General features: G+C 37.8%; 3 protein-coding genes across 4 annotated transcripts; 1 reads left to right on the top strand and 2 right to left on the bottom strand.

Moving 5' to 3' along the window:
- Positions 1–10,050: 10,050 nt before the first annotated feature.
- Positions 10,051–13,498, bottom strand: LOC142541334 (rac-like GTP-binding protein 5). 2 transcript variants are annotated; one of them, XM_075647884.1, is made up of 8 exons: positions 13,376–13,498; positions 13,028–13,269; positions 12,558–12,645; positions 12,369–12,478; positions 11,543–11,606; positions 10,683–10,747; positions 10,465–10,530; positions 10,051–10,390 (listed from the first exon to the last, which is right to left on the bottom strand). In XM_075647884.1, the coding sequence occupies exons 2-8, from the start codon at positions 13,124–13,126 to the stop codon at positions 10,289–10,291; spliced, it is 594 nt and encodes a 197-aa protein (XP_075503999.1). In that variant the 5' UTR covers positions 13,127–13,269; positions 13,376–13,498; the 3' UTR covers positions 10,051–10,288. The 2 variants fall into 2 exon arrangements, with proteins under 2 accessions (XP_075503999.1, XP_075504002.1); XM_075647887.1 differs by having other exon boundaries at positions 13,028–13,272; positions 13,376–13,483.
- Positions 13,499–15,213: 1,715 nt separating this feature from the next.
- On the bottom strand, positions 15,214–17,726 carry LOC142541329 (uncharacterized). The gene is given in 5 exon segments (XM_075647880.1): positions 15,214–15,352; positions 15,354–15,547; positions 15,549–15,581; positions 16,065–16,410; positions 16,726–17,726. Coding segments are annotated over 5 exon segments (627 nt in total). The 5' UTR covers positions 16,737–17,726; the 3' UTR covers positions 15,214–15,309.
- A 4,111-nt stretch (positions 17,727–21,837) lies between these two features.
- Positions 21,838–25,316, top strand: LOC142541321 (serine/threonine-protein kinase-like protein ACR4). Its single transcript, XM_075647876.1, has one exon. The coding sequence runs from the start codon at positions 22,111–22,113 to the stop codon at positions 24,835–24,837; it is 2,727 nt and encodes a 908-aa protein (XP_075503991.1). The 5' UTR covers positions 21,838–22,110; the 3' UTR covers positions 24,838–25,316.
- The last annotated feature ends 1,021 nt before the right edge of the window (positions 25,317–26,337 follow it).

Genomic DNA, 26,337 nt, shown 5'->3' with positions numbered 1-26,337 from the left:
ACCACTTGGGTTAGTCGTTCAAACCTTCTATTATGGCTTGCTTACTCCTAATCGCACTATGATAGATGTTGCTGCTTGTGGAAACCTACTGAGGAAGACTGCTGAAGAGGGATATGAGCTGTTGGAGGAGATGGCTGCTAGCAGCTATCATCCTCAATCTGAAAGGAACAACCAGCGGAGAAGTGCAGGAGTTGGTAACTGACCTTTCTGCTATTACTGCACAACTTGTTGTTTTGAACAGGAAACTAGATGGCTTGAACATGGGTGGCACAGCTATGCGTCTTCAAGAGATATTCTGTGAAAAGTGTGGAGATGAACATTTTGTGAAAGACTATCAAGATGACAATCCCTTCTATGTGCAAAATGAGGCACCAGTGAATCAAGTGGGAGTCCACAACCGTCCAAGGAATGATCTTTTTTCAAATACATACAATCCTGGATGGAGACAACACCCCAACTTCTCATGGGGTGGTCAAGGCAATCAGACTCAACCACAAGGAGGACAACCATACGGGAAACAACCGATGTACAGATCTGATCCTCCTAGGGAAGAAAGGTCCAACTTAGAGCAGATGATGTCTAAGTTTATCTCGGCCACTGAAACTAGACTCCAAAATCAAGATGCATCAATAAAGGGGCTAGAGAATCAGATTGGACAGTTGGCAAAGATGATAGCAAATCGAGATCCGGGCACCTTGCCAAGTAACACAGAGACCAATTCAAAGGAGCAAGTGAAGGTGATCGAGTTGAAGAGTGGAAAGATCTTAGAGACCAGAGGAACAGAAAAAACTCAAGCACATGATGAACAGACTGAGTCATTAAAAGGTAAGTCTTCCAACTCAACACCAGCACCCACTGCACAATCTAAAATTGTTATCCCTCCACCTTTTCCTGCAGCATTAAAAAAGGCAAAACTTGATGCACAATTCGGTAAGTTTCTTGAGGTATTCAAAAAATTGCATATCAATATTCCTTTTGCCGATGCTTTAATGCAAATGCCTAGTTATGCTAAATTTTTGAAAGACGTATTAGCTAACAAGAGGAAATTGGAGGATCACATGACGGTGAACTTAACGAAAAATTGCTCTGCTTTGGTGCAAAACAAAATCCCACCGAAACTAAATGATCCAGGGAGTTTTTCTATTCCTTGCATGATTGGTGATGTTGTTTTTCACAAGGCTTTATGTGATCTTGGTGCAAGTATTAATCTCATGCCCTTATCTGTATTTAGGAAGCTCGGATTACGAGAACCTAAACCAACAAGGATGTCCTTGCAACTAGCAGACAGATCTGTCAAATACCCGCGAGGGGTCATAGAGGACGTCTTGGTAAAGGTGGACAAATTCATATTTCCTGCAGATTTTGTGGTACTTGATATGGAGGAGGATGTGGAGATGCCCTTGATTTTGGGGAGACCGTTCCTTGCGACTGGCAAGGCCCTGATTGATGTTCAAGAAGGGAAGTTGAGATTGAGAGTGGGCGAGGAAGAGATTAATTTTGATGTTTTCAATGCACTTAAGCACACATTGCATTTTCTGATAGTTGTTATAGAATTGATGCTTTTGATGCTCTTGTGTCTAACTATGTGCAGGATGCTCTTAGGGACCCGTTGGAAGCAACTCTCACTACTGAATTAAGAGATGATGAATTGGATGCCGAGAAAGCCAAAATAGTGGCATACCTCAATGCCAACCAGCCATGGAAGAGGCCAATGAGGATGAGATTAGAGGACTTAGGAGATCGAAGAGACTTGATCCCACAGAAGTCAAGCCTGGAGGAGCCACCGACACTCGAGCTAAAACCATTGCCTCCACATCTAAAGTACGTATACCTAGGTGAGAATAACACTTTACCTATCATTATTTCTGCTGATTTGACAGATGTGATGAGGACAAACTGTTGGAAGTTTTGAAAGCACACAAGAGTGCTTTTGCGTGGAAGGTGGCGGATATCAAAGGAATAAATCCATCAGTCTGCATGCACAAGATCTTGATGGAAGATAAGTACTCACCTCTTGTGCAACCTCAGAGAAGATTAAATCCAAAGATGCAAGAGGTAGTAAAAGCAGAAACTATCAAACTCCTTGATGCAGGTATTATCTATCTTATATTTGATAGTGCATGGGTAAGTCCTATTCAGTGTGTGCCGAAAAAAGGTGGGATTACTGTAATCACAAATGAACAAAATGAATTAATACCCACTAGGACAATTACGGGATGGCGTGTGTGCATTGATTATAGGAAATTAAATGTTGATACCACTAAATATCACTTTCCACTGCCCTTTATTGATCAAATGCTTGAGAGGTTAGCGGGTCATGAGTTCTATTTTTTTTTGGATGGGTATTCAGGGCCAAATTATGATTGCGCCGGAGGACCAACAGAAAACCACTTTCACTTATCCTTATGGCACTTTTGCTTTTAGACGGATGCCCTTTGGTTTGTGCAATGCCCCTGCTACATTTCAGCGCTGCATGACTGCTATATTCAATGATATGATGGAAACTTTTCTTGAAATTTTTATGGATGACTTCTCGATTTTTGGCTCTTCTTTTGATGACCGTTTGCAGAACTTGAAGGTGGTATTGATGAGATGTGAGGAGACGAATTTGGTACTGAATTGGGAGAAGTGCCATTTTATGGTACAAGAAGGCATAGTATTGGGGCACAAGATATCAGGGCATAGAATAGAGGTGGATAAGGCAAAGGTTGAAGTTATCAAGAACTTACCACCTCCGGCATCCATAAAGGGAGTTAGAAGTTTTCTAGGCCACGCCGGTTTTTATCGGCGTTTTATCAAAGATTTTCTAAAATTGCCAAACCTCTATCTTCCTTACTTATGAAAGATGTGCCCTTTGATTTTAATTCTCACTGTTTACAGGCATACGAAGGAGCGCTTGGTGACGGCTCCTGTCTTGGTGGCACCAGATTGGGATCTACCATTCAAGATCATGTGCGATGCAAGTGATACTGCGGTGGGAGCTGTGCTTAGCCAGCGGCAAAACAAGGTATTTCACACAATTTACTACGCAAGTAAGACCCTAGATGAGGCTCAATTGAATTATGCGACAACTGAAAAGGAATTACTTGCAGTAGTATTTGCTCTTGACAAATTTCACTCATATCTTGTTTTGTCCAAAGTCATTGTTTACACCGACCACTCTGCACTTAAGCATTTACTTGCTAAGAAAGATGCAAAGCCACGCCTACTTCGGTGGATTTTATTATTACAAGAATTTGATTTAGAAATAAAAGCTAAGAAGGGTGTTAAGAATGTGGTGGCAGATGACTTGTCTAGACTGGAGCTTATTAGTAATGACTATGTAGATCATGCCATTAATGATTGGTTTCCTGACGAGCAACTGTTTGAGGTGAAACATTGTCCTTGGTATGCAAATTTTGCTAACTTTCTTGTCACAGGCACACCCCCACCAAATCTATTGTTTCACCAACGAAAGAAATTTTTTTCTGACGTGAAGTATTATTTTTGGGAGGAACCGTTCTTGTTTAAGATTTGTGCAGATGTCATGATAAGAAGGTGTGTTGCAGAGGAAGAGTTTGGTCAAATTCTCAACCATTGCCACGACCGTGAGGTAGGTGGTCATTTTGAACCAACAAGGACGGCATCGAAGATACTTGAATGTGGCTTTTATTGGCCAACCCTTTTTAAAGATGCTCGTTCTTATGTGATAGCATGTGATAGATGCCAACGGACAGGTAACATCTCTAACCGTCATGAAATGCCTTTGAATAATATCATTGAGTGTGAGGTTTTTGATGTGTGGGGAATAGACTTAATGGGACCGTTTCCCAACTCATTCACAAAAAAATATATTTTGGTGGCGGTCGACTATGTGTCTAAGTGGGTAGAGGCAGAAGCATATGCCACTAATGATGCTCAAGTGGTCCTAAAATTTTTAAAGAAAAATATTTTTAACAGGTTTGGGACACCACGAGCAATCATTAGTGATTGTGGCACTCATTTTTGCAACAAACTCTTTGAAAAAATTTTGAGCAAATATGGTCACACATAAAGTCTCTACCCCCTATCACCCCCAGACGAGTGGTCAAGTGAAAGTGTCTAACCGAGAGATCAAGCGGATTTTAGAGAAAATGGTAGGTGTGAGTCGGAAGGACTGGTCTATGAGGTTAGATGATGCTCTTTGGGCATATAGGACTGTTTTTAAAACGCCTATAGGCACTACACCATATAGGTTGTTGTTTGGTAAAGCATGTCATTTACCTGTAGAGTTAGAGCATCGAGCATACTGGGCCACCAAAGCATTGAACTTTAATTTTACTGATGCAGATGAACGACGTTTGCTTCAATTGGACCAGTTGGAGGAATTTCGGAATCTGGCCTATGATCTTGCGCTATCATACAAGGAGAAAACGAAGAAGGCTCATGACAAACGGATCGTCGAGAGGGAATTCAGGGAAGGTGAAAACGTCCTGCTCTACAACTTCCGGTTGCGACTATTTCCCGGAAAGTTGAAGTCACAATGGTCTGGTCCATTCGTGATTTCCAACGTTTACCCATCGGGGGCTGTAGAATTGCAAGATGGAAAGGCTGGGACATTTACGGTCAATGACCAGCGACTGAAGCACTACATTGGTGGCACAATTGAGCCACAACTTGGAATCACCCGGTTCCAAGACAATCCGAACTGAAATTGACCGACAGTCCAGCTCTCGACTATAAATTGAGAACTACCTTTCTTTCCCTCTCTACTCGTTTTAATTCGATTTTTAGTTTGTGTTCTTATTATTTTATATAAAAAAAAGAGAAAAATGTGAAGAGCCGTGAAGGTTCCGCCCGGGCGGATGTTTATGTCCGCCCGGGCGCGTTTCTTTTCAAAAAAAAATTCAAAAAGCCGTAAGTTTTCCGCCCGGGCGGATGTTTATGTCCACCCGGGCGCGCCCCTTTTTCAGAAAAAATTTTTAAGGCCGAGGGTTATCCACCCGGGCGGAAACTTATGTCCGCCCGGGCGGATTGCGCAGATTTAAAAATCTGCACTTCTGTTCTTCTCCCCATTCGAACCCTACTCCTCCCACTTCTCAATTTCCGCCGCCTCCTCCCCAAATCTTCTCTCAATCTCACTCAATTCCCCTCTTTTGTGCAAATCTCAGGTACAAGCTTGTCTCTCCACCTTCCCCAAGCGTCAAGAAGAGATTCTTCCGGTCAAGAACCGAAATTCTCCGGCCCTCTTTTAAACTTCCGGTCACCCCTGAAATCGCCGGCCGCCGCTATCCTTTTTCCAGCCACCGATGCATTCTTCCGGCGAGGCATTCTCCGGCAACACGCCCCCTACTCCGGGCTGCTTGTGCTTCCCAAATAATCAACAACGATGGCACCTAAAAAAGCTCGGGTAAGTCACGGTGCTTCTTCTTCGTCATCTCATACTTCCCAATTATTTGTGAATACTGCGGCTAGGGAACGATATGAGCATGCGAAAATACATCGCGCTCCGATTCGGGAGCGAGGTTTCCAGCTTGAGCAGAATATTCTTATTATTAGACAAACTGCGAGTAGAGGATGGGGTAAATTTTGTTCACAACCGCAAGCCGCAGTGGCACGAGTGGTGCGAGAATTTTACGCCAATGCGGCTGAGCGGAGCGACAGCAAGGCGGTTGTGAGAGGAAAATTGATGGATTTTAGTTCAACAGAAATTAATAGGGTGCTTGAGACACCGGCGGTGGACTATTCGTTGTATACGGCATGGGCGGCAGAACCCGATTTTAGAGTTGATGATGCGCCGCATCTGCTATCCGGGGTCTCCGTGGAAGACACCTGGATTCGCACACCTGTTTCGCTGAAAGATATCTGCTTGTCCCAGCGGCGATGGTTATGCTTTTCTGACCACACGATTGATGCCAGTCGGGCACACGAGTGACGTCCAGAGGGAAAGGGCAGTGTTGATATATGCACTGATCACACATATGCCGTTCAACGCGGGAAAAATCATTCATTCACAGATCCAGCTGAGCATCCATAATCCAAATGTGGCATTATTCTTTCCCCATGTTATCACCGAACTATGTGCGAGCGTTGGGGTGGTTTTTCAGGACGACGATGAGTGGCTGCCACCGATCAAGGCCCTCGATGACGCCAACTGGCTATAGAAGACCGCAGTACGGCGGAAGGCGTTCCATCAGTTTGGCCCTATCTGGGACAGTTGAACTTTTGATCCACTGCCAGAGCAGCCTTCACCACCGGCCCCGCGACCTAGACGTTGCCTTCTGCATGAGAGGATGGATGAATTTGCTGCATTTGCTGATCATCAGCTCCAGTGGCAGGCTGTGAGTCAGACTTATCAGACCGCCACTGACGCCATGCTACGTCTGTCCCTGAGCCACAGTGGTATCGACCCGGCTCTTATGCCGCCCCCTATGCCAGCCTTCCCGCCGCCGTTCCATTTTCATTACGTCGATGCACCAGAGCCGGACGCTGGCGTCGTTCCCCTGGAGGCGCACGAGGAGGAGGATCAGTGAGAGGGGAGTCACTTCTATCCCTTCTTTTCTTTATCGCATTTCGTTTCGTTCAGTTTATTTATTTTCATTTATCTTGCAAGCTTAGGGTTTACTGAATTCATTTTGTTGTGCCTATCTGTCTCTTTTTCTATCGTCTGCTGCATTGGGGACACTGCTCGACTTTAGTATTGGGGGGTGGATGGGTGTTGTGTCGTCTTTGTCGTGTTGGTGTTTTGTTGGTATTGTTCGTTGGCATGTATTTTTAGTTGTTTTGCATATGTTTGTGTGTCAGCCGACAGTATTCGATATAGTACTTGTTAGCCAAGGATGATTAAGAAGTGATGAGACAGGCCCTGTTGATCGTGTACTCGCATTTCTTTAGCACTTACTGTGGTAGAGACATGAAGTTTTATTTCGAGTATTGAACTCTCTTTACATGAATGTTAGAACTAAAAGCATGCATGACAAGATGGTGAAAATTTTAAACTTAAGTGGGGAACAAAGATGTTTGAAGGTGTGAATTGAGCTTGAATATATTCTCTTGAATCGAGGTATCTATCAGCAACATAAAAAAAAAGAGAGAGAAAGTTGGAGATGTAAGGTGTGTGGGAGCCGAATAAAGGAATGAAATTCTATTCCTGGCTAAAGTTGGAGATGTAAGGTGTTGTGGAGCCGAATTACGGAATGAAATCCTATTCTTGGCAAAAAATGAAAAACTCATGAATGTGAATCTGAAATGAAAAGTTCTAATATAGTCCTTTCATTGATGTATTCCTATTAAAAAAAAAATAGTTGCCAATGGATACCGAGTGCAGAGGAATAAAGCAGAGTAAGATTTACACTAACAGGCTGATTTAAATATCTGACAATTGTTGAAAATGGATCTCTCTGTCATTTGTGACGCTGGGACTAACAACACACACACGTTCAGACTTTATGTGAAACTACGTCTAGACCAAAGGAAGTGTGAAGACCTATGCTTTTGTATTGATCGACAATGGAATATGTTGAGTTTCGCTGAGGCTAGTTGATGACTATGAATTCACTCTCGAGCTAATTTATGTCTCGTTCCATTTTATCTTGTCACCTGTTTTGCTCGAGGGCGAGCAAAAGGTTAGTATTGGGGGGTTGATAGAGGTGGATTTTACGTGTTTTTGCGTATCATGTTATGTCACATTGTGTTGCATGTATCATTTAGATGTCATGCATTTTGTGTTATTTTATCATAATTTATGTTTCTTGTTACTCATGAGTTTAGTTGGTGAAAATGCAGGTGAGTCGAGAATAAAAAGAAAATTTAAAGAAAAATTCGAAAGCAATCCGCCCGGGCGCACATGGCCATCCGCCCGGGTGCTCCAAGGTGTGATAAAAATTCGAGATCTGCGCAAGTCATCCGCCCGGGCGAAAACTTATGTCCGCCTGGGCGCGCCAAAGAAGAAAGAAAAAAGAAGAATATGCGAAGACCATCCGCCCGGGCGCGCTCGTAATTTTGGAAAAAATTATGGACGATTTCATTCCTTATTTTCTAAAAGTGGATGATATGGGAAGGGGAGTTGGACGTTTTTAGGGGCATTCAGACTTCATTGAGCAGCCGTCACAAGCTTTGGAGAGATTTCCGCGCCTGGATTGAAGCTTCGAAGATTTTCGGGCGTCGATCCTTGCATTTTCGTCGAGCCTAGTATTTCTAATCTAGTTTTTATCATTCAAACATTGTTTTGTTCATGTCTAATATGAATTCGAGTAGCTAAACCTTTAATATTTGTTGGGATTTAAGGGGATCCTACCCCAAACTTTGATATAATTAATTTACATATCGATTTCTGATTTATTCTTGAGTATACTATTGTTTTATCGTGTTGTTAAAGTGTAGCTAACTTTAATAACAATTTTATATTGCGAGTGAGTTCGAGAGAATAACTTGTGATAGGAACGAATAGTATAATCCGTGGATCTACAATTTACATATATATATGAAATTGGATACGCGCCGATAGTTATAGTCCTAAGGGTCGAAAACTAGGGGATTTCATAGATCGACATGCAATTCACTCTTGATAAATAATTAAAGACATTTAATTACTTCATTGAGTAGAATTAGTTTGGCATAGCTCGAGAGAGTGTGTTCAATTGAATAGGAAATCCTGTCGGAAGCATTTAATCATTATCGAACGAATTAATTAATTAACGAGGGGTAGGTGAACCGATATTCCCAACAAATCTATTTTTCATTGAATTTTTAATTAACCATTTTAGATACTATATTTCATTAATCAATTCTTGAATAATTTTATTTGCGTACTTATTTGATCATAGTAGTAATAATCAACCAACCAAATTTTCCGTTGCTAAAGATTTAATAATTGAAAATAAAAATTGTTAAATACAGTCTTCAGTGGAACGATACTCGTACTCACGTACATTATACTATTACTTGACATCGTGCACTTGCGATTAATTTTGAGCACAAAACCATATTTTTATTAAGGATTCCACAGTGCAAGTTTTGCTCGATCATTGCTTACGGGCATTAACAAGTGATTTTCTTCCATGAACAAGTTTATATTTTTCACCCGAAAAATCATCTATTCCAATATCCATTTCATCTAGTCTATGACACTGGATGTGGCGCCGCACCTAGCATAGATCCCCCCCCTGTCCTCGCACCCTTCATTTGGAGGACCACATGTTTTACAGCAAAATATGTGGGATTCCTATCCCAATCCAATGGTAAAAATTAGCCACACCCTTAAAACCCCACTGTTATATTAGTGGTTGTTACTTGAATGATTTTTGAATTCCATAATTGTCTCAGCTCTAATTGATAATTCTCAATGGAAAAAATGAGTTGGTAAAAAGTTCGCTGGGAGGTAAAAATAGACAAAAAGCTTGTTATGTGGCCATAAATATGTGATGCATAATGAGATTACCTATAAAAAAAAAATTTATCCTCAACCATGCTTGTTTCATGTATCCAGTAGATCGTGAGCAGACAACTAAGAGACAGAACACACACATAAAAGGGGGAAAAAGAAAAATTATCTCCTCCTACTGTGGCTGGATGTATTGAGATGACATAAGAACTAAACGCCAATAGCATTGCCAAGTACACACTTGGAATACTGATTCTGCAGATAGCGAAGATCGTCAAACTCGCGACTACTCATGCACTGATCATTTGACGAGTTAGTTTTGAACCAGAGTAAAAGGCAATAACGCTGATCGTTACATTAGCTACACCTCTATAGGCATCTCATTCTTTGGGCGTTCATGGTTTTGCTGGATCGAGTATACATACAGACTGGTGCAGTTGTGATCAGATTTGAAGAAGACATACAGTGACGAATAAAAATTAATTGTGTATGTGAGAAGCACCTCATCTCTTTAGACCTATGAGATCATGTTGGTACTCTCATTTTTTATGGGGGAGCAAAATATTAGAACGATGACAGCTGAAAACAATATTATGTATTCAATTTGCCTATCAATCTGGATATCCCCACCTCCCATCCCGGCTTTCAACAACCAAATAGGTTTCATAGAATACCACCATTCATGTTGAAAAATACATAACATTAGAAAAAAAAAGACATAACATTAAAAATACACATGCTCTTTTACACTACACAAACACAAATTATATAGCCTAAGCTTAAAATCCATAGAATATACACGAGCAACAGCCTATTTGATCAATGCTTATACGCAGTTATCTAGTACAGTCAGTGGAGATTGCAACACATAGGCTATTGTTTCCTTGAGGAAAGTATGAATGCGGTGTAACTCACATGGTGTCTCTTCCCACTTTACCATTTGAGCGTTCACAATATATTGCAAGCTTTATGACCCTTCTTCTTTTTCTTCTTTTGCTTTGGTGGCTGCAGGACGACTTTTATTGCTGCATCAAACACCGCCTTCACATTCTGCAGTAGTTGGTAGGATATTATGGAAAAATACAGACAAAAAAGGGGATTTTTTTCAAAGTAAAATTTCTCACCTGCTGTGTTTTAGCACTACATTCTATATAAGCAGTTGCTCCAATCAACTTCGTCAACTCCTCTCCCTTCAGAAGAAAAACAGAAATTGAGTTTCTGTACGAAGTTAAACAACTGATCCTCAAAAAGATGAGCAAGAGCCAAAGATGGTCTTGGTTTGAGTTAGGCACATATAATCAAACAATGGAAAAGGGTCGTGTTAATCAAGATATTAATATACCTGTGCAGTCATGATGGGAACTGCTCCTGGGTGATCTACAAAGAACTGCTTATCCTCACGAAGATCTGGAAGGAAATGAAAATAGTAATTTGCACCAAGAGACCAAAATTATGCATCAATAACAAGAGGATTAAAAACATTAAAACAACAGTTTGTTTTTAGGTTTATTATTTTAGAAGCCTACACATTGACATGATTAGATGCAATATCCATGGGAAATGTACAAATGGCACGTTATTCCAGGTGACTTGAAAAACTAATAAAATTGTGACACTAGCCAGATGATTACTAGAAAGCAGTAAGATTAAAATAAACATAAAAATTAGAAAAAAAGAGAGATTCTCATTTCTTATCCAAATAATCCGGTAGATAATTTCCAAAACTCAACAGGGATAGCCACTTTTGCTGTCTGATATTCTCATTAACATATAAGTTGCATGAGTTAAGTTGGGTATTGACAGTAGCACAATCAATTTCGAACATCCATTTATGATATTAAACAGACAAAAGCTTCTATATCTAGCTGTTAATGCATTTTTTCTCCAAATGCCAAGGATGAGTTATGCATAAGCTGCCAATATCACTTTTTACAAATATGAGATTATTGTTTTAACACCAGGAGCATGTAGTACAATAGCACAAATCTGATGACCAAAACAACCGGACACAAACACAAGGATGATAGTGAGGTATGTTCACAATCACATAATGTGCAGCATGAAAATGAGGCATTTTCAGATAATAGCATCAATGTGATCCCTAAAATATTGTCAAGCAGAAAACTTGTAAGGAACATTATGCAATAAATTGAGTCAGATAATTTAATGCATCAAAAGAGAGAGGGGGGAGGGAATCCTGACCAAGCTTTGTTCCAACAAGAATTATTGGAACTCCAGGAGCATAATGCCGCAATTCAGGTACCCACTGAACAGAAATCAAAACACATCAGAACCATCGGACAATGAGATAGTTCTAAAGCTCAGAGTTCGTGGGCAACATTTAGATAAGAAATATATAAAATTCTACATGTAGGGCTCTGTTTGATTGAATGTAAGGCCCTTTGAATCGGGATTTCCTCATTTCCAGGTCAGGGAAAGTGTGAGTGTATTCACAACGGGATTTCCTCATTTCCAGGTCAGGGAAAGTGTGAATGTATTCACAACTGGCTTATAGCTCAAGTAGAACTCAAGCTCTCCCTGTCCTATCAGCCTCGAGGATACTATTGGAACCTTGAGAGACAAGACGGCAGTGATTGGTAGCACGAGAACAGTGAACTGAAAGGAGGGGGTTCTCCCTACCGCTCTCTATAAGGGCAGCTTTATAGAGAGTATGTTGGATGAAGAAAGATGACTCCATACTGGATAGGGCTAGGCACCGATTAGGAAATTCCATACCTTGCCTATCTAGGAGGTGAATCTGAAGCAGATTCTAACCCTCGTACTCACGACATTGATTTCATGGTCCGGAGCATTTATTATATACCTAGAATAAAGGCTCCTTTGTTGAAGCCAAATAGTGCCTCTCTATGGCTATAAAGCCCTTAAACTATAGGGGCGAAATCATTCACAGACTTCTCATTTTTCCATTTCCCTTCTGAATGAATTGTTGAAGCGACTAAGCGAAAGGAACGGGAAGAATGAAAATAGTAAAGGTCGTATCTAATCCAGCACAAAAAAGGAACCTCACCTTCTTGGAGATATTCTCAAAGCTGGCCTTGCTGATAAGGGAAAATGAAAGAATAAAGACATCAGCTCCACGGTAACTCAATGGTCTTAATCTATTGTAATCCTCCTGGCCTGCACAACAAATTTAAAATGACTCTCTGCTCCCTTCTGATTCATAAATGAACTAAAAACGAATGAAGAACTAGTGCACCTGCGGTATCCCACAATCCTAAATTAACAGTGCTTCCATCCACCACAACATTGGCACTAAAATTGTCAAACACAGTTGGGACATAATCCTGTTTATCATAACAATACAAGAGATCAAAACATGGAAAAGATTTCAATTGAAGAACTTTAGGGAAAAAAATCCAGGAAAAAGACGTCCTCTCCACAGGCATAACCAAGAGTCTCATCAAATCAGAAAAAGTAGCTAATCTATTAGTTCCACGATATTCACAAACGCCTCCACCCATCCCACATGGCAATATCTTGAAAAAAGAAACGGGAAATTCAATATTTTCAATATTTAGTCAATTAGACAAACAAGCCCAACCTATGAAAGAACTCCATAAAAACACCCAAAAAGATCCCAAATTTCCATTTCATTTCTAAAATGAACCAAGAACAGAACAAAGAAAGGAAAAAAGAAAGAGTGAACTACAACAGACAGTAACTTACAGTGGGAAAGGTGTTGCTGGTATACGAAATGAGCAGGCAAGTTTTACCCACGGCACCATCTCCGACAGTTACACACTTTATAAACCTCGACGCACTCATCTCATCGCCGGCGGCTCCTCTCCCGCCCGCGAACTATCGCTGGCCTATATCTCTCCGAATTCTCTACTCCACACAGATCAAACAGGAAATTCTCCGCAACGTGAAGTAGTTCCCAGCACACCCACTTCAACTTACGCGATTAACTGCTGGAAAAACAGCAAATCTTCAGAATTAAGCAGAAGTAACCGTAATTTCAAAGTTCGAATCCAAAAAAATGATTACAAAATGCATATGCTACGATAAACATACAGTTAAATTAGAATCGTAGGAAAGCTTTATTAGAAAAGAGGGAGATATGGGAGTGAGTGAGAAAGAAATAGTAGGTAGAGAAAAGGTTGGGCTTTCGCCAGCTAAAAGCCAGCTGCTCCTAATGACACATGGAACCAAATCATTTGATTCCATACACGTATACAAAATATACAAATAAATAAATAATCATTTGTAAAACAAATATTCGCGTATACTCAAACATACACTCCAATCAATTTTATAAAACGAATATTTGATTTGAGGTAAAAATTTATTTGAGACAGTCTCACAGATCGTATTTTATAAGACGGATGTTTTATTTGGATCATTCATAAAAAAATATTACTTTTTATGCTAAAAGTATTACTTTTTATTGTGAATATCGGTAGGATTGACCCGTCTCACAGATAAAGATCCGCTAGACCGTAGAGACCTACTCATAAAAGAATATTTTTTTACTTTAGATATGTCGATTATAGATATTTGATTTTCATGAGCATTGCCTAGAGTTGTTCAAAAGAGTATTCTCAAAAATCTCAATTAACTGATGTTTAATATCGTTTAAATTCCGATATTCTTAATCTCGATTAAGCATGGGTGTGTTAAATTCAACATTGTTTCATGAGGTTTTTTTAATATTTTTGAACGGAAATATTTTTATAAAACATAAAAATCGAATGAAAAATCATGAATATTTATTTTCAAAAATATATGTTTGCTCTTCTCTTTGTTTTGTCTTCAAGATGGTCAATGTCGAAAATGATAAGTTTTATATATATATTTTTCGCATTGTAAAGAATATGGACCAGAATAGTATTGACCCAATATAATAGACGGTAAAATTGAGATCATCCCCCCGTTTAATTATCCTAGCATGTACTTATTTCTATAATTTATATTGAAATTAAGGTCGACATATTAACTGAAAATGAATTGAAAATATCAATATGGTATCCAAAAATATATTGATTTCTTTTATGATTTAATTTATTTAATCAATTTATAGCTGAAGAAAAAAATATTTATTTCCAAGTCCTCCAATTCATAATCGGATACACTGATTAATTTCAAATTAAATATCAGCACAAATCCGGACCCATGCTAGGTGGACACTCGAGCATAACCTTATTCTTGCCTTTTAAGCAAAAATTACTCGCAACAATTTGTTTGTATTAAAACAATTACATTTTTTTAATAAGTGTATAAATTAGATTCATATGCAACCAAGAAATAATATATATAAAAAAATTAAATGCACTCATCTTTCTCGTAAAAGTTCAAGAAAAATTTCAAGTAATCACAAAAGTGCAACTCAAATCTTATATATCTTTTTAATTGTTTGCATTTGGTATCGGCGGCAAGAAAACCAAATGCGCTCATCTTCTTGCAAAAGTTTCAAGTAATCACAACAGTACAACTCAAATCTTATTTAACTCATGCACGAGCTCAAGAGACATATTCAACTATTATATAATACAGATCTTGTCACAAAATAACGATGTCAAGTGTTTCTGAATCATCAAAGATGGTTCAATAAAATTTGCCAACAATAGATTTATGGTGTCATTCATGGTATGTATATATATGGATTTGGATCATCTGCTGTGGCTGAAAACACAGCACACGGAGTCAGATAAATTTGAAAAATTATCAGACGCAACGAGATTATCAGCTGATCATCTCATATAAAAAGAGCACAACATAGGTTCAACCATAGCAGATGATCCATATCCACATATATATCTATACATGATAAGTTAATGACAACCAACTATTGCAAATCTGGAAAATGACTTTTTTATTGAACAAATCCGGGTACAAGATAAATTTAAAAAAAAAAAAAAAAACCTCAGATCATCCACAATTTGCAGTAAGATAAACTACACCTCCAAAACCAATTACAGACAATACAACACAGTTGAAGAGGATATTTTTTACACAACAAGAGGAGCTCTTGCAGGAAAACCTGGTCTATGCACTTCTATTTATTGGGAGATGAAAATAAACATCATGGACTTCCTGTTTTGAGACCTCCCCTCGGTCCCGGTCGATAGCATAGCAAACATACACTGTATCGATAACATTGTCCAGAACACGCACAAAGTAGCCAAGAATCACGATCAACAGTATCCAGGCCATAACAGCAACAAAGTAGGCATCGTCGCCACTCCCCAAGACGAATTCCAACTTTCAGTATCACACAAAGCTGGAAATTCAGACTCCAATTGATCAGGATCAACCCGGAGATATAGATAGCACAAAATATGGAGGGGGGAAGCTCAAGTAAGAAAATATATATTTCTCTTCTCCATCCATGAACACAGCTCGCAAATCGTAGCCAACAAAAGGCAGCTGTTTATATTGAGCAAGGGCAGGTTTGATTTAAAAAAAACATTTAGCTCAAAATGTTCTTTAATTGAACCGTGGTATTTTGAGTTTCTTAAGAAGTAAAAATAGCTTCCCATTTGGCTGTGATAATAAAAAACAACTTTTTTTAAATTTTTGAAAGGAAAAGAAAAATGCGATGCCCGACCAGATTTCTTGATTTTAGCTTTTTAAAGTTGGTTTCTTGAAGGGAAAACAAAAACAAAAAACCTCACAAAAACAATATTCACAGAGAAAAATTAAAGACATCATTTTTCTTCTCATCCAAATGCACTCAATGTAGATGGCAACAGTTTACACCAACCAGTATTGTGTAGATTGCAGATAGCACTAGGATAATTCCAGCTAGTATTCGAGTAGAAACGGTCTCGACAAATACTGCAGAAAGAAGGTTGCGTTTGAGAAGTTTGTAATACATTCTTGCAGCTTTGCAATATGCTTCACCAGTTATGGCTGCAAAGTTTATTGTGAACTTGTTCAGAAAATCGATTGCTGACATTAGGGCACTGACACAGCACCGTAGAATGACATTTACAATTCCTGATGTCTCTTCTTGCCTAGCATTATCAACCATAGAGCCCAACAACACAACTGTGTAGAAAATTAATCCTGAGAAACATATTGTGCCGGAGGAGTGGCTAAATGCATTTCTGCAATGTCATAAGGAAGAGTCATGACACAGACAACAGGCGCTGCAATTGTGTTTACAAAACGGAAACAAGTTTATTCAGGGCACAAACACTCAGGATATTTGGCTTCAATTTATCAAGAGGTTTTGAATCCGAGGTATTTCTATGCATCAAATCCTAGCAACACTTTGATTTGTAAAAATGAGGAAGATAGTAACACCCTCAAATTTTCTATTTTGTTTAGTTCATCAGTAGAGCTTGGACAACATAGTCATGATTACTACAATTAAGAGATATAAATAAGACACTTGCCGCTTGCGATGAGTTTAACACAACCTTATTTGCATGAGCAGCAACAATGTCTATAATACTGCCTTTCAATGCTAATCTCTTTTCTAGTAGTTCATCAAGATTAAGCTTGAGGCAATGAGTTAAACCAGCCTCCCAAGCGAAGCATACACTATCTGTTTTGTGTAGCGTTTAAGCAACAAAAGCACTAACAAACCAAAGGGCAAGCTCAAACTTAGGGTGATTACAAGAGTCTATATCAACCTATTCAAAACACTGGATCCTAAGGAGTTCAAAGATGTGGGATTGCTACAAAGATATAAATAATCCATTAGACTATAAAGTAGACTCGATTCTTGGGGAGTTGAAGAAGCGGAGTTGTAAAAAAGCAGGGGAATTTCCATGCACAATCTCAGAAAGATTCGATTTCGAGGCATTCAAAGAAGTGGGGTTGTCACCAAAAGCTGTACTCAAAAGATTCCACTCCGTGGAATTCAAAGAAAAGGGAGAGCCAAAATCCTGAATGGTGCAAGAAGATAAGGAGGTGTTGTAAACAAAAGAGAGAACTTTGTAGCGGTGTGGATTTCAGTTAACAGCCGCGAAAATTCCGAAGCCAAAAGGGCAGCGAACAAGAACCCAGAAGAGAACAAGGAAAGGCAAATCTTTAAAAGAGCGAGGGCCATAATTGTAAGAAATCTGAAGGTACTGAGCTTGGTCTTATTCAGTTTCAGAAATCGAAGCGGCCGAGGGTTCGAGTGAAGGGAATTGGTGGGAAAGGAGTGACTGAGTGGTGGTGAGTTCGTGGAGGGTGGAAGCCAGCTTGCTCCGGTCCTCGCCACCGCCCGAAGCGGTACGTTCGCTGGAGAAGGTGATGGTAGTTCTGACTATTTTTCCTGAGCTGGGAATTGTAAATCTTGATTGCTTGGTCGGTTTACGAGAATCTGTAAATTGTAAAGATTTGGCAAAAATGGAGATTTGTTCACAAATTTGGCAAAGATGGAAAAAGAAAGCTTGAATTTTTTTTATTAAAACCAATAATTTTCTATATGCCAGAAATCAATTAACTTTACCCACCCAAATTTGTGAATTCGCGTGCAATATGATTGGATTCAGAAGTCAATTGATTGAAATAATTAGTTTTGAATGGCAAGAACTCTCACTAACTAAAATTCGCATTTTTCCCAAGTAAAATTCTATTACTTTAAGGTCATAATAAGCATTACTTTGTAAATAATGTTCTCGATTTCCTTGATAATTTTCTTAGATCTATTTTTATTGTTTGGAAAAACAGAACTTTTTAATGGAATTTTGAATGAAAGAACTCTCGAAATAAAAACAAATATATCTCCAAAAAAGATTTTTCTGACAGTTTCATCAACACTGATTCACTTGGGGCCAACTTGATGATCTTATTTATAACACATGCATGTGTAAACACAAAATGGTCCAATACAGCGTGATGAACTCATTTATTACAAGATTTCGTGCTATTTTCATCTTTATTTCCTTGTGGTTTAGTAAACAACCCCGAGGTCACTCGTTCTTAAAAAAAAAAAACATGCACTTGTAACAAGTCGATGAATAAGTCGAAGTCGCAAGATCTTTTGATGGTCTGCATACAACAAGTTTTTCCAGAATTGTGATGATCTTTTGAGAACCATTCTATCTTCTGTATATCTATCAGCAGCAAAGCCAGAAGCTTCGCAGAGGGCTGGAGAGAGGCGAAACTCTAAGTGGGCTATATTCAATTCAGAGTTTTGATAACTTTTATTGACTTTTTCAAATGATAGACTTGTATGGATTTGATAGATTTTTATTGACTTTCACAGAATCTCACAGATTTATAAACAGATTTATGTGGATTCATGTAGACTTTTTTGCAAGATTTTTATATACTTTTGTGAAATTTTTTTAATAGAATTTTATAAATTTTGTACTTAATTATAACATATTATTTTTATTAATTTATTTGAACCAATAATTAATTGACATACATAACATATTCAGTTTGAATTAGTTTGTCAATATTTATATTAATAAATAAATTTGCTTATTTAAAAGTTAAATCATTTAATCCTCTTATATATGTGAGTTCGTATGCATGTTTGTAAATTTTTTAAAATACATCAATTGGTTAATCTGTAACCTTGTTTTTGAATTTATAATATACATGTGAAAAGAACATTATTTAGCATTGTGTTGATATAATTTTGTATAAAACATAATAGCTTACATATTAATTTAAAATGCTAAAAAGAATTTAAAAAATCATGGTTGTTGCGAAACTATTCAATTACTAAGAATTAAGCGATATTTTTTTGGATCATCTTTTATTATTATTGAATATTATATTAATTTATACAAATCATAAATTAAAAATCACAAAATCAATTTTAGAGTTCAAAATTTCATATGATATTAAAATAAAAAATTATTAAATGAACAATCAGCCAAAAAATGAAAATTTTGAAAAAAAAAGATGAAAATATATATAGAGATACACTTCGAAAATTTGAGAGAGTGATAGAGATAGATGAGATAAGAGAACATAAAAAGAGATGTGATGTGAAGCGACAAAGAGAGAAAAAATAGCTTGTCTATTAGTTAAAAGTTTTAAAAATCTATCCAAATTTTACAATTTTTGACAATTTATAGTTGTAAATTATGCTTTAATATTTGTATGTTAATGAATTTCATGAACTTATTAAAAGTCTATTGAAAATTTGAATACCTCTAGACTTTTATAGAGTTTTTAAAAGTCAATGTTGAATACCTACTTGACTTTTTAAAACTCTATGAAAGTCTATTTTGAATACCACTAGACTTCTATAGAGTATGTAAAAGTCTTAATTGAATACATCTACTTTTAACATCTACAAAAATCATTAAAAGTCAATAAATTTTCTTATATTGAATAAATCCCTCTAAATTTTTTTGTAATTTTATCTCAAAAAACTAATCAGACATAGTGCAAACCGCAAACTAACAAGAATAGGATCAAAAACCCGAAAACCAAAGAGGTAAACAAATCCCAATTGGATCCGAACAAATAGGCAATCACTGAATCATACATAAATTAATCACAACTGTGAATTCAAAAAAAGAAAAGTAACAAAAATTTAAAGGGATATATTTAATTTTCTGTTAATTGCATGATCAAATATGTGAGATAATTGTATCAAGTAGTATCAAAATATGTTTATAAAATTTTTGCTTTTTATAAATTAAAAATTAAAATTGGAGGAGATACTTTCATTTTCCGTGATCAAATTTATGGTTTGTAAACTTACATACAAGATCTTATTCGTAAGTTGTTGTAGCATTTACATATTTGATTATTAATGTTGCAACTTAAATCTTATTCCACCGTACAAGTTATATTTAGTTGTTTCCAAAAATTAAGAAAAATGAAAAGTAGAACTGGAACCAAAAAATTTGTTTTTTTTTTTAATGGACTGAATTTATTTCAAGTTTGTGCTTCTAATATATTTTTTTATCCCTAGTTATGGTTAACCATTTTGTATGTAAACATACATGAAAAATACAAATTAACATAGCATGTGACAAACAATAAATTTAAATAAATAATTTGTGACTATACCACAACTCATCACATTAAATCAAATAATATATTCCCATGTGAATTCATTAATGTTGTCATAGGATTGTGGTGTTATAATGTGGATATTTGGTGAAATTTTAGTCAAACTTTTTAACAGTAAAATGGAAGTTTGCTCTTACAAGAACTCATTATTCAAATTCCAGACAACTTAGGCCAAGTGAAACTATTGTGTCTTCGAATCGACATACATTTTTTTAAAAAAAATTAATTTTAAATAAATAAAATTTAGTCATTAATATATGTTATGACCATATAGGGAGATTGGGTTAATCTTGGAAAGAGCAACATTTTTGTACTCGGCCTTTAATTTAATCACAAATTAACAGCCTAAGTCATCCCAAAACCCATGTGAAGTCGAGCCCTTGGGTAGAGTTCTTGCTACTCCAACTCCAAGGATGTTGTCCGAAGGAGCAAACTTAAGGGCCAATATCAAACCTAAGAAGACTATTTCACGATATCATAAAGATGATGCACAATTGCACTTGATTTTACTGTAGAAAAATATTGATTTTCACTGTAGGTATGAATCGGATTGACAAGTTTCACGGACATGAGCGGAGAATATATACGAGTAAGAGTGAGCTAGTCTATGAGACCGAGTAATTAAAAATATTTTAACTTACCATGCATTTTATTTCTGGGTCAAATTAGTTGAATTAGTCATTAGATCTTTAACGAAAATACTATATAGTAGCATCTAACGGTCTGTCATAATGATAGAACATAATTAAAATAAAATGATATTAATATCGGATTGACCCAAATCTTAGACCATCCATACTTACAATCTTACTGTCATTATCTCTCATGAGATGGAATTCTATAATCTTATTTATTTATTTATTTATTTATATTTATTTACAACCTATAAAAGGACAAGAAATAGATACTCAAGAAAATGACATGACACGTGAAAGTACCAACGTAAGCATTTTTGTCCACAAACACGAGTAATACTCGCATTCCATGCGCAAGTAATTAATATTTTACCTTGTTTAGGATAAATGATCATAAATATTCGACCTTTTTAAAATAACTACTATTTCTTTTTAAGATATAGAAATAAATTATCTCCATGACCATGCCTCCTCTCATGCTCTCTTTTATGATGTTTTGATGTATATTGGATATATCTTAGACTACCGTAATATCATATCAACCACGTTAGTCAGGTAAATTATACTGAACGAGTCTTGTGTGACAAAAGCTCCTACAAAGATATTTTTGTGATGAAAATCGAACTTATAATCATTGATTAAATATTGACCTACTCCATCAACTCGAATATTCAAAACATCTCCAACTAAAGAATATAAAATCATTTACTCATGAAAGCAATCTTATATTGCTAATGGAATTTATAACATGGTTTTTTATTCCCTACGCAATTAATTATTTATTGATTATTAGTAAAAAAAATTGTAAAATTTACTAATATAGGTCAATTAAGGACCATTAACAATGATTAAAGAGAGTTAATTAATTATTAAACCATAAATTTAGTAAGTTCAAAATTTTTAACATAGAACGAAGCATTTAATGTGAGCGTGACACATCCAGCGGTATCTGGACATAACTCTATTATTTTAAAGCAAACGAAGGCCGTGCGATTCAACGCTCGACAAATATATACCGTCGGATCAATATTAAATGCTCCACCTGCTCGCGTTCCCTCTCTTTCTCTCCTCTCTGGAACGCTTCAGCTAACTTCCACAGCCACCACCTCCGCCACGTACGCTATCGTTTACCCTTTTATCCAAACTTTACTTCTGAATTTCCCAACTGGGTTCAGATTCTCATCCTCAGAAGAGATGAAGTTCCGGTGGGTTGAAAAGTATGTGCTTTTTCGTGATAAGAACTTGGTTTTCTTGCTGTTTTTTTCCTGTTTATGTAGCAAAGTTTCGAGCTTGGGAACAATGTCGTCCATCGCAATTTCTTATGGTGAAAATGGACCGGTTTTCTGTGGGATAAAGTCTGATGGTTCCCATTTAGCTAGTTGCTATGGCTCCAACTCGGCTATAGTTCGTGCTACTCCGAATCACTCGCCTTTTCTTGGTTTGACAGCTGGAAATGGATTTGTTTGTGGTCTTGAGATGGATTCGAACCAACCTTTTTGCTGGGGGAGTACGCCATTTATTCCAATGGGGGTACCTCAACCTATGGTCAAGAATTCAGAGTACTTAGAAATTAGTGCTGGGGATCATCACTTGTGCGGTTTGAGAAAACCCTTGATGGAAAACTTGAGAAACTCTTCGTTAATTGATTGTTGGGGTTATAATATGACCAAAAGTTACGACATTGATGGGCAGATCCAGTCTATTTCTGCAGGTTCCGAGTTTAATTGTGGCTTGTTTGCTCAGAATAGGAGTGTCTTTTGCTGGGGTGATGAGACTGGAAGTAATGTGATTTCTTCGATTCCTAAGGAGTTGAGGTTCTGGAAGATTGCAGCTGGGGGGTTTCACGTTTGTGGCATTTTGGAAGGGGTGAATTCGAGAGTGATTTGTTGGGGCAGGAGCTTGAATCTTGAAGAAGAAATTTATGTTGGTTCTGTGATAAATTCTGGGCATCTGAATGTGGATTTGTCTCCTGAGGATTCTATGCTTTCTGTAGTTGGGGGAAGGTTTCATGCTTGTGCGATCAGAAGTAATGATAGAGGAGTGGTTTGTTGGGGTTATAGTGTCGAAAGAAGCACGCCACCACCTAATGGTGTTAAACTTTATGAGATTGCAGCCGGCGATTACTTCACGTGTGGAGTTCTGGCTGAATCTTCTCTCTTGCCTGTTTGTTGGGGTGCAGGTTTTCCTTCAGCCCTGCCATTGGCGGTTTCACCCGGCGTCTGCAAGCCTGCGCCTTGTTCGAAAGGTTTTTACGAGTTCAACAATGCGAGTTCCCCTTGCAAGTCTTCCGGATCCAACATTTGTTTGCCTTGTAGCAGTGGCTGTCCCAGTGAAATGTATCAGATTTCTGAATGCAGTTTGACATCAGATAGGCAATGTGGTTTTAATTGTTCAAGTTGCGACTCCAGCAAGTGCCATTCAAACTGCTCCACTGCTGCTAATTCTGGAGGAAGGAATGAAAAGTTTTGGTCGATGCAATTGCCCATAATTTTTGCTGAGATTTCGTTTGCTGTGTTCTTGGTATGTGCTGTGTCTTTGACTTCAATTCTTTATGTTAGATACAAGTTAAGAAACTGTAGGTGCTCTGCTAAGTCCAAGAAAAGTAGTGGGAATGGTTCTTTTCATAAGGAGACTGGGAAAATCAGGCCGGACTTAGATGAGCTAAAGATTAGGAGGGCTCAGAAGTTTACATACGAAGAACTTGAGAAAGCTGCGGATGGTTTTAAGGAAGAAACTTTGGTCGGTAAAGGTAGTTTCTCGTGCGTGTTTAAAGGCGTTTTGAAGGATGGTACCGTTGTTGCAGTCAAGAGGGCTATTGTATCTCCTGATATGAAGAACCCGAAAGAGTTCCATACTGAACTTGACTTGCTTTCAAGGCTAAATCATGCACATTTACTGAATTTGCTAGGCTATTGTGAAGATGGAGGTGAGAGGCTTTTGGTTTACGAGTTTATGGCGAATGGTTCCTTGCATCAACATCTCCATGGTAAGAATCAGGAGCTAAAAGAACAACTAGATTGGGTGAGAAGGGTGACTATTGCTGTCCAAGCGGCTCGTGGGATTGAATATCTACATGGTTATGCTTGTCCCCCGGTAATCCACCGGGACATAAAATCGTCAAATATCCTCATTGATGAAGAGCACAATGCCCGTGTGTCGGACTTTGGCCTCTCACTATTAGGGCCTACTAATAGTAGCTCCCCTTTGGCTGAATTGCCAGCAGGAACACTTGGTTATCTAGATCCTGAGTACTATCGGCTTCACTACCTCACGACCAAGTCTGATGTTTATAGCTTCGGTGTTCTACTTTTGGAAATCCTCAGCGGTCGAAAAGCCATCGACTTGCAGTATGAAGAAGGAAACATTGTCGAATGGGCCGTCCCTCTGATCAAAGCAGGTGAAATAGAAAGCATTTTGGATCCAGTTTTGAAACCTCCAGTGGAACTTGAAGCTCTGAAACGTATTGCGAACATCGCTAGCAAATGTGTGCGAATGAGAGGAAAAGAGAGGCCATCAATGGATAAAGCGACGACGGCTTTGGAGCGTGCCCTGGCTCTGCTAATGGGCAGCCCATGTAACGAGCAGCCTATCTTGCCAACCGAGGTGGTTTTAGGAAGCAGCAGATTGCATAATAAGTCTTCTCAAAGATCCGGTAACCGGTCAACCTCAGAAACTGATGGAGCAGACACAGAGGATCAAAGAATTGAGTTTCGAGCTCCATCATGGATCACTTTTCCTAGTGTTGCATCTTCACAAAGGAGGAAATCTTCTGTTTCTGACTCGGATCTTGATGGAAAGAACCTGCAGGAAGCAAGAAACCCGTGCAATGGCACGGGTGCTGCAGATGGATTGAGAAGTCTTGTCGAAGAGATCGGGCCAGCTTCTCCTCAAGAACACTTGTACTTGCAGCACAACTTCTAGCAGAAATTTTCAGTCTCTAGCGTTGTTAAATTATAATCAATCAACGAGAGAAATGTACAGAATGTAGAAGAAATACTCTCTATAATGGATAAATATTTCTTGAGACTGTTGTAATTCATTTCTTTGATTAATTTTTTACCTAGAAAATGAATGAAACTAATTTGAAAAACAAAATATTGGCATCATATGCTGCTTTTCTTGAAACTACTGAAGATTTTCTACAAAAAAGAACTCACTTTACCCTTCACGATGTGGAGGAACATGGCCTCTTGCTTCTGCATTCTACAGGTTTTACAACAAAATCTATTCATTATTAGCCCCTTTTTTTGCGGGTGGTTTTTATGTATTTCACCAAGCACCATCGGTGCCAAGATTGACGCCAATTAGAAGAATATTTCAGGTACCCGGTGACTAAAAGACATCAACTTTTCGACAGCCTGTAGTCTGTGGAACTGATGTGAATCATTTGGTCCCCTTAGGCCAAAGATTTTCTTGGGGTCTAATATTTCAAATGCTACAACAATATAAAGAACTCGATATATCCCTCCTCCTCACACTACACCTTATCTTGAAAGCAAATCATAATTGGCAACAATATTCAACCATTTACTCCTGCAATATTAACGCGTAGTGCATCAAAATTAAGGATTTTGGATCGACGAACAAAACCGAAATAGAGAAGCAAAGTTGCAATGGGCAAGAATTTAGAACTAGGTTGCTAAAAAATCCAGTGTTTGAATTATTGAAATGGACTCCATATTTATATGCTTAAACTAAATGACATTGATAGCTCCAGCACTTCCATACTCCATGTGATTAATAGCTCACTTCCTCACTGCTACAATTAATATAGTGCACGTAGGAAGACAAAATGGTTGTTTATGAATTTCATATTATACTATGAAATTGACTGTTATTAATAGTGCAGGCGATTTGCATATTAATTCTTTTATAACATATTCAATGCAAGACACAATTTTCATTCATAGAAGTCCAAAATTTCAACAATAATGTGAATTTTGGATTCAAGATGCCAAACATAGAGAAGTTTTACGATATGCATTTTAATTTTATAATATACTTATTTGTTACAATTGTGGTAAAATATAATGGTCCCTTTGCAAAGACATCCAAAGTTTAGGCCATGTTTGTTTTCCTCCCACGCCTTCTTAGAATCATCCCCACCCTAGCTCTCCCACATACAAATAATGTAACCTATGTAAAAAATATGACACATACATATTAAAAGACGTAGCGTGTAGGAATTGACGACGGCCAAGAAACCTATCATTTTTTACGAACAGCACATGCAGCCTCAAATTTTTGAAAATTGAGACGTGCACGCACCTCTTCTTTTGACATTCATGCTCCCGACTTTTCTCGTTGATGGTATGAGAAACGCCTATAAATAGAGGCGATTGAGGTCCCTAAGTGCACACACCTCATAAGAAATATACACCATCTAAAGAGAGCGTGAAGTGCTTAGAAGACTTCAATCAG

The sequence above is a fragment of the Primulina tabacum genome, chromosome 1, assembly GCF_025594145.1.
Source record: "Primulina tabacum isolate GXHZ01 chromosome 1, ASM2559414v2, whole genome shotgun sequence".
Classification (NCBI taxonomy): Eukaryota; Viridiplantae; Streptophyta; class Magnoliopsida; order Lamiales; family Gesneriaceae; genus Primulina; species Primulina tabacum.
The sequence above is the reverse complement of the archived record's forward strand: the minus strand, read 5'-3'. Positions and strand labels throughout refer to the sequence as shown.

Excerpts from the sequence above, each read along its gene's own strand:
- LOC142541321 (XM_075647876.1), top strand. The coding sequence starts at position 22,111 with ATGAAGTTCCGGTGGGTTGAAAAGTATGTGCTTTTTCGTGATAAGAAC.
- LOC142541334 (XM_075647884.1), bottom strand. The coding sequence starts at position 13,126 with ATGAGTGCGTCGAGGTTTATAAAGTGTGTAACTGTCGGAGATGGTGCC. Across the intron at positions 12,479-12,557 it reads AGGATTGTGGGATACCGCAG|GCCAGGAGGATTACAATAGA; the intron begins GTGCACTAGTTC and ends TTTGTTGTGCAG. Across the intron at positions 10,748-11,542 it reads TCTTGTTGGAACAAAGCTTG|ATCTTCGTGAGGATAAGCAG; the intron begins GTCAGGATTCCC and ends ATTTCCTTCCAG.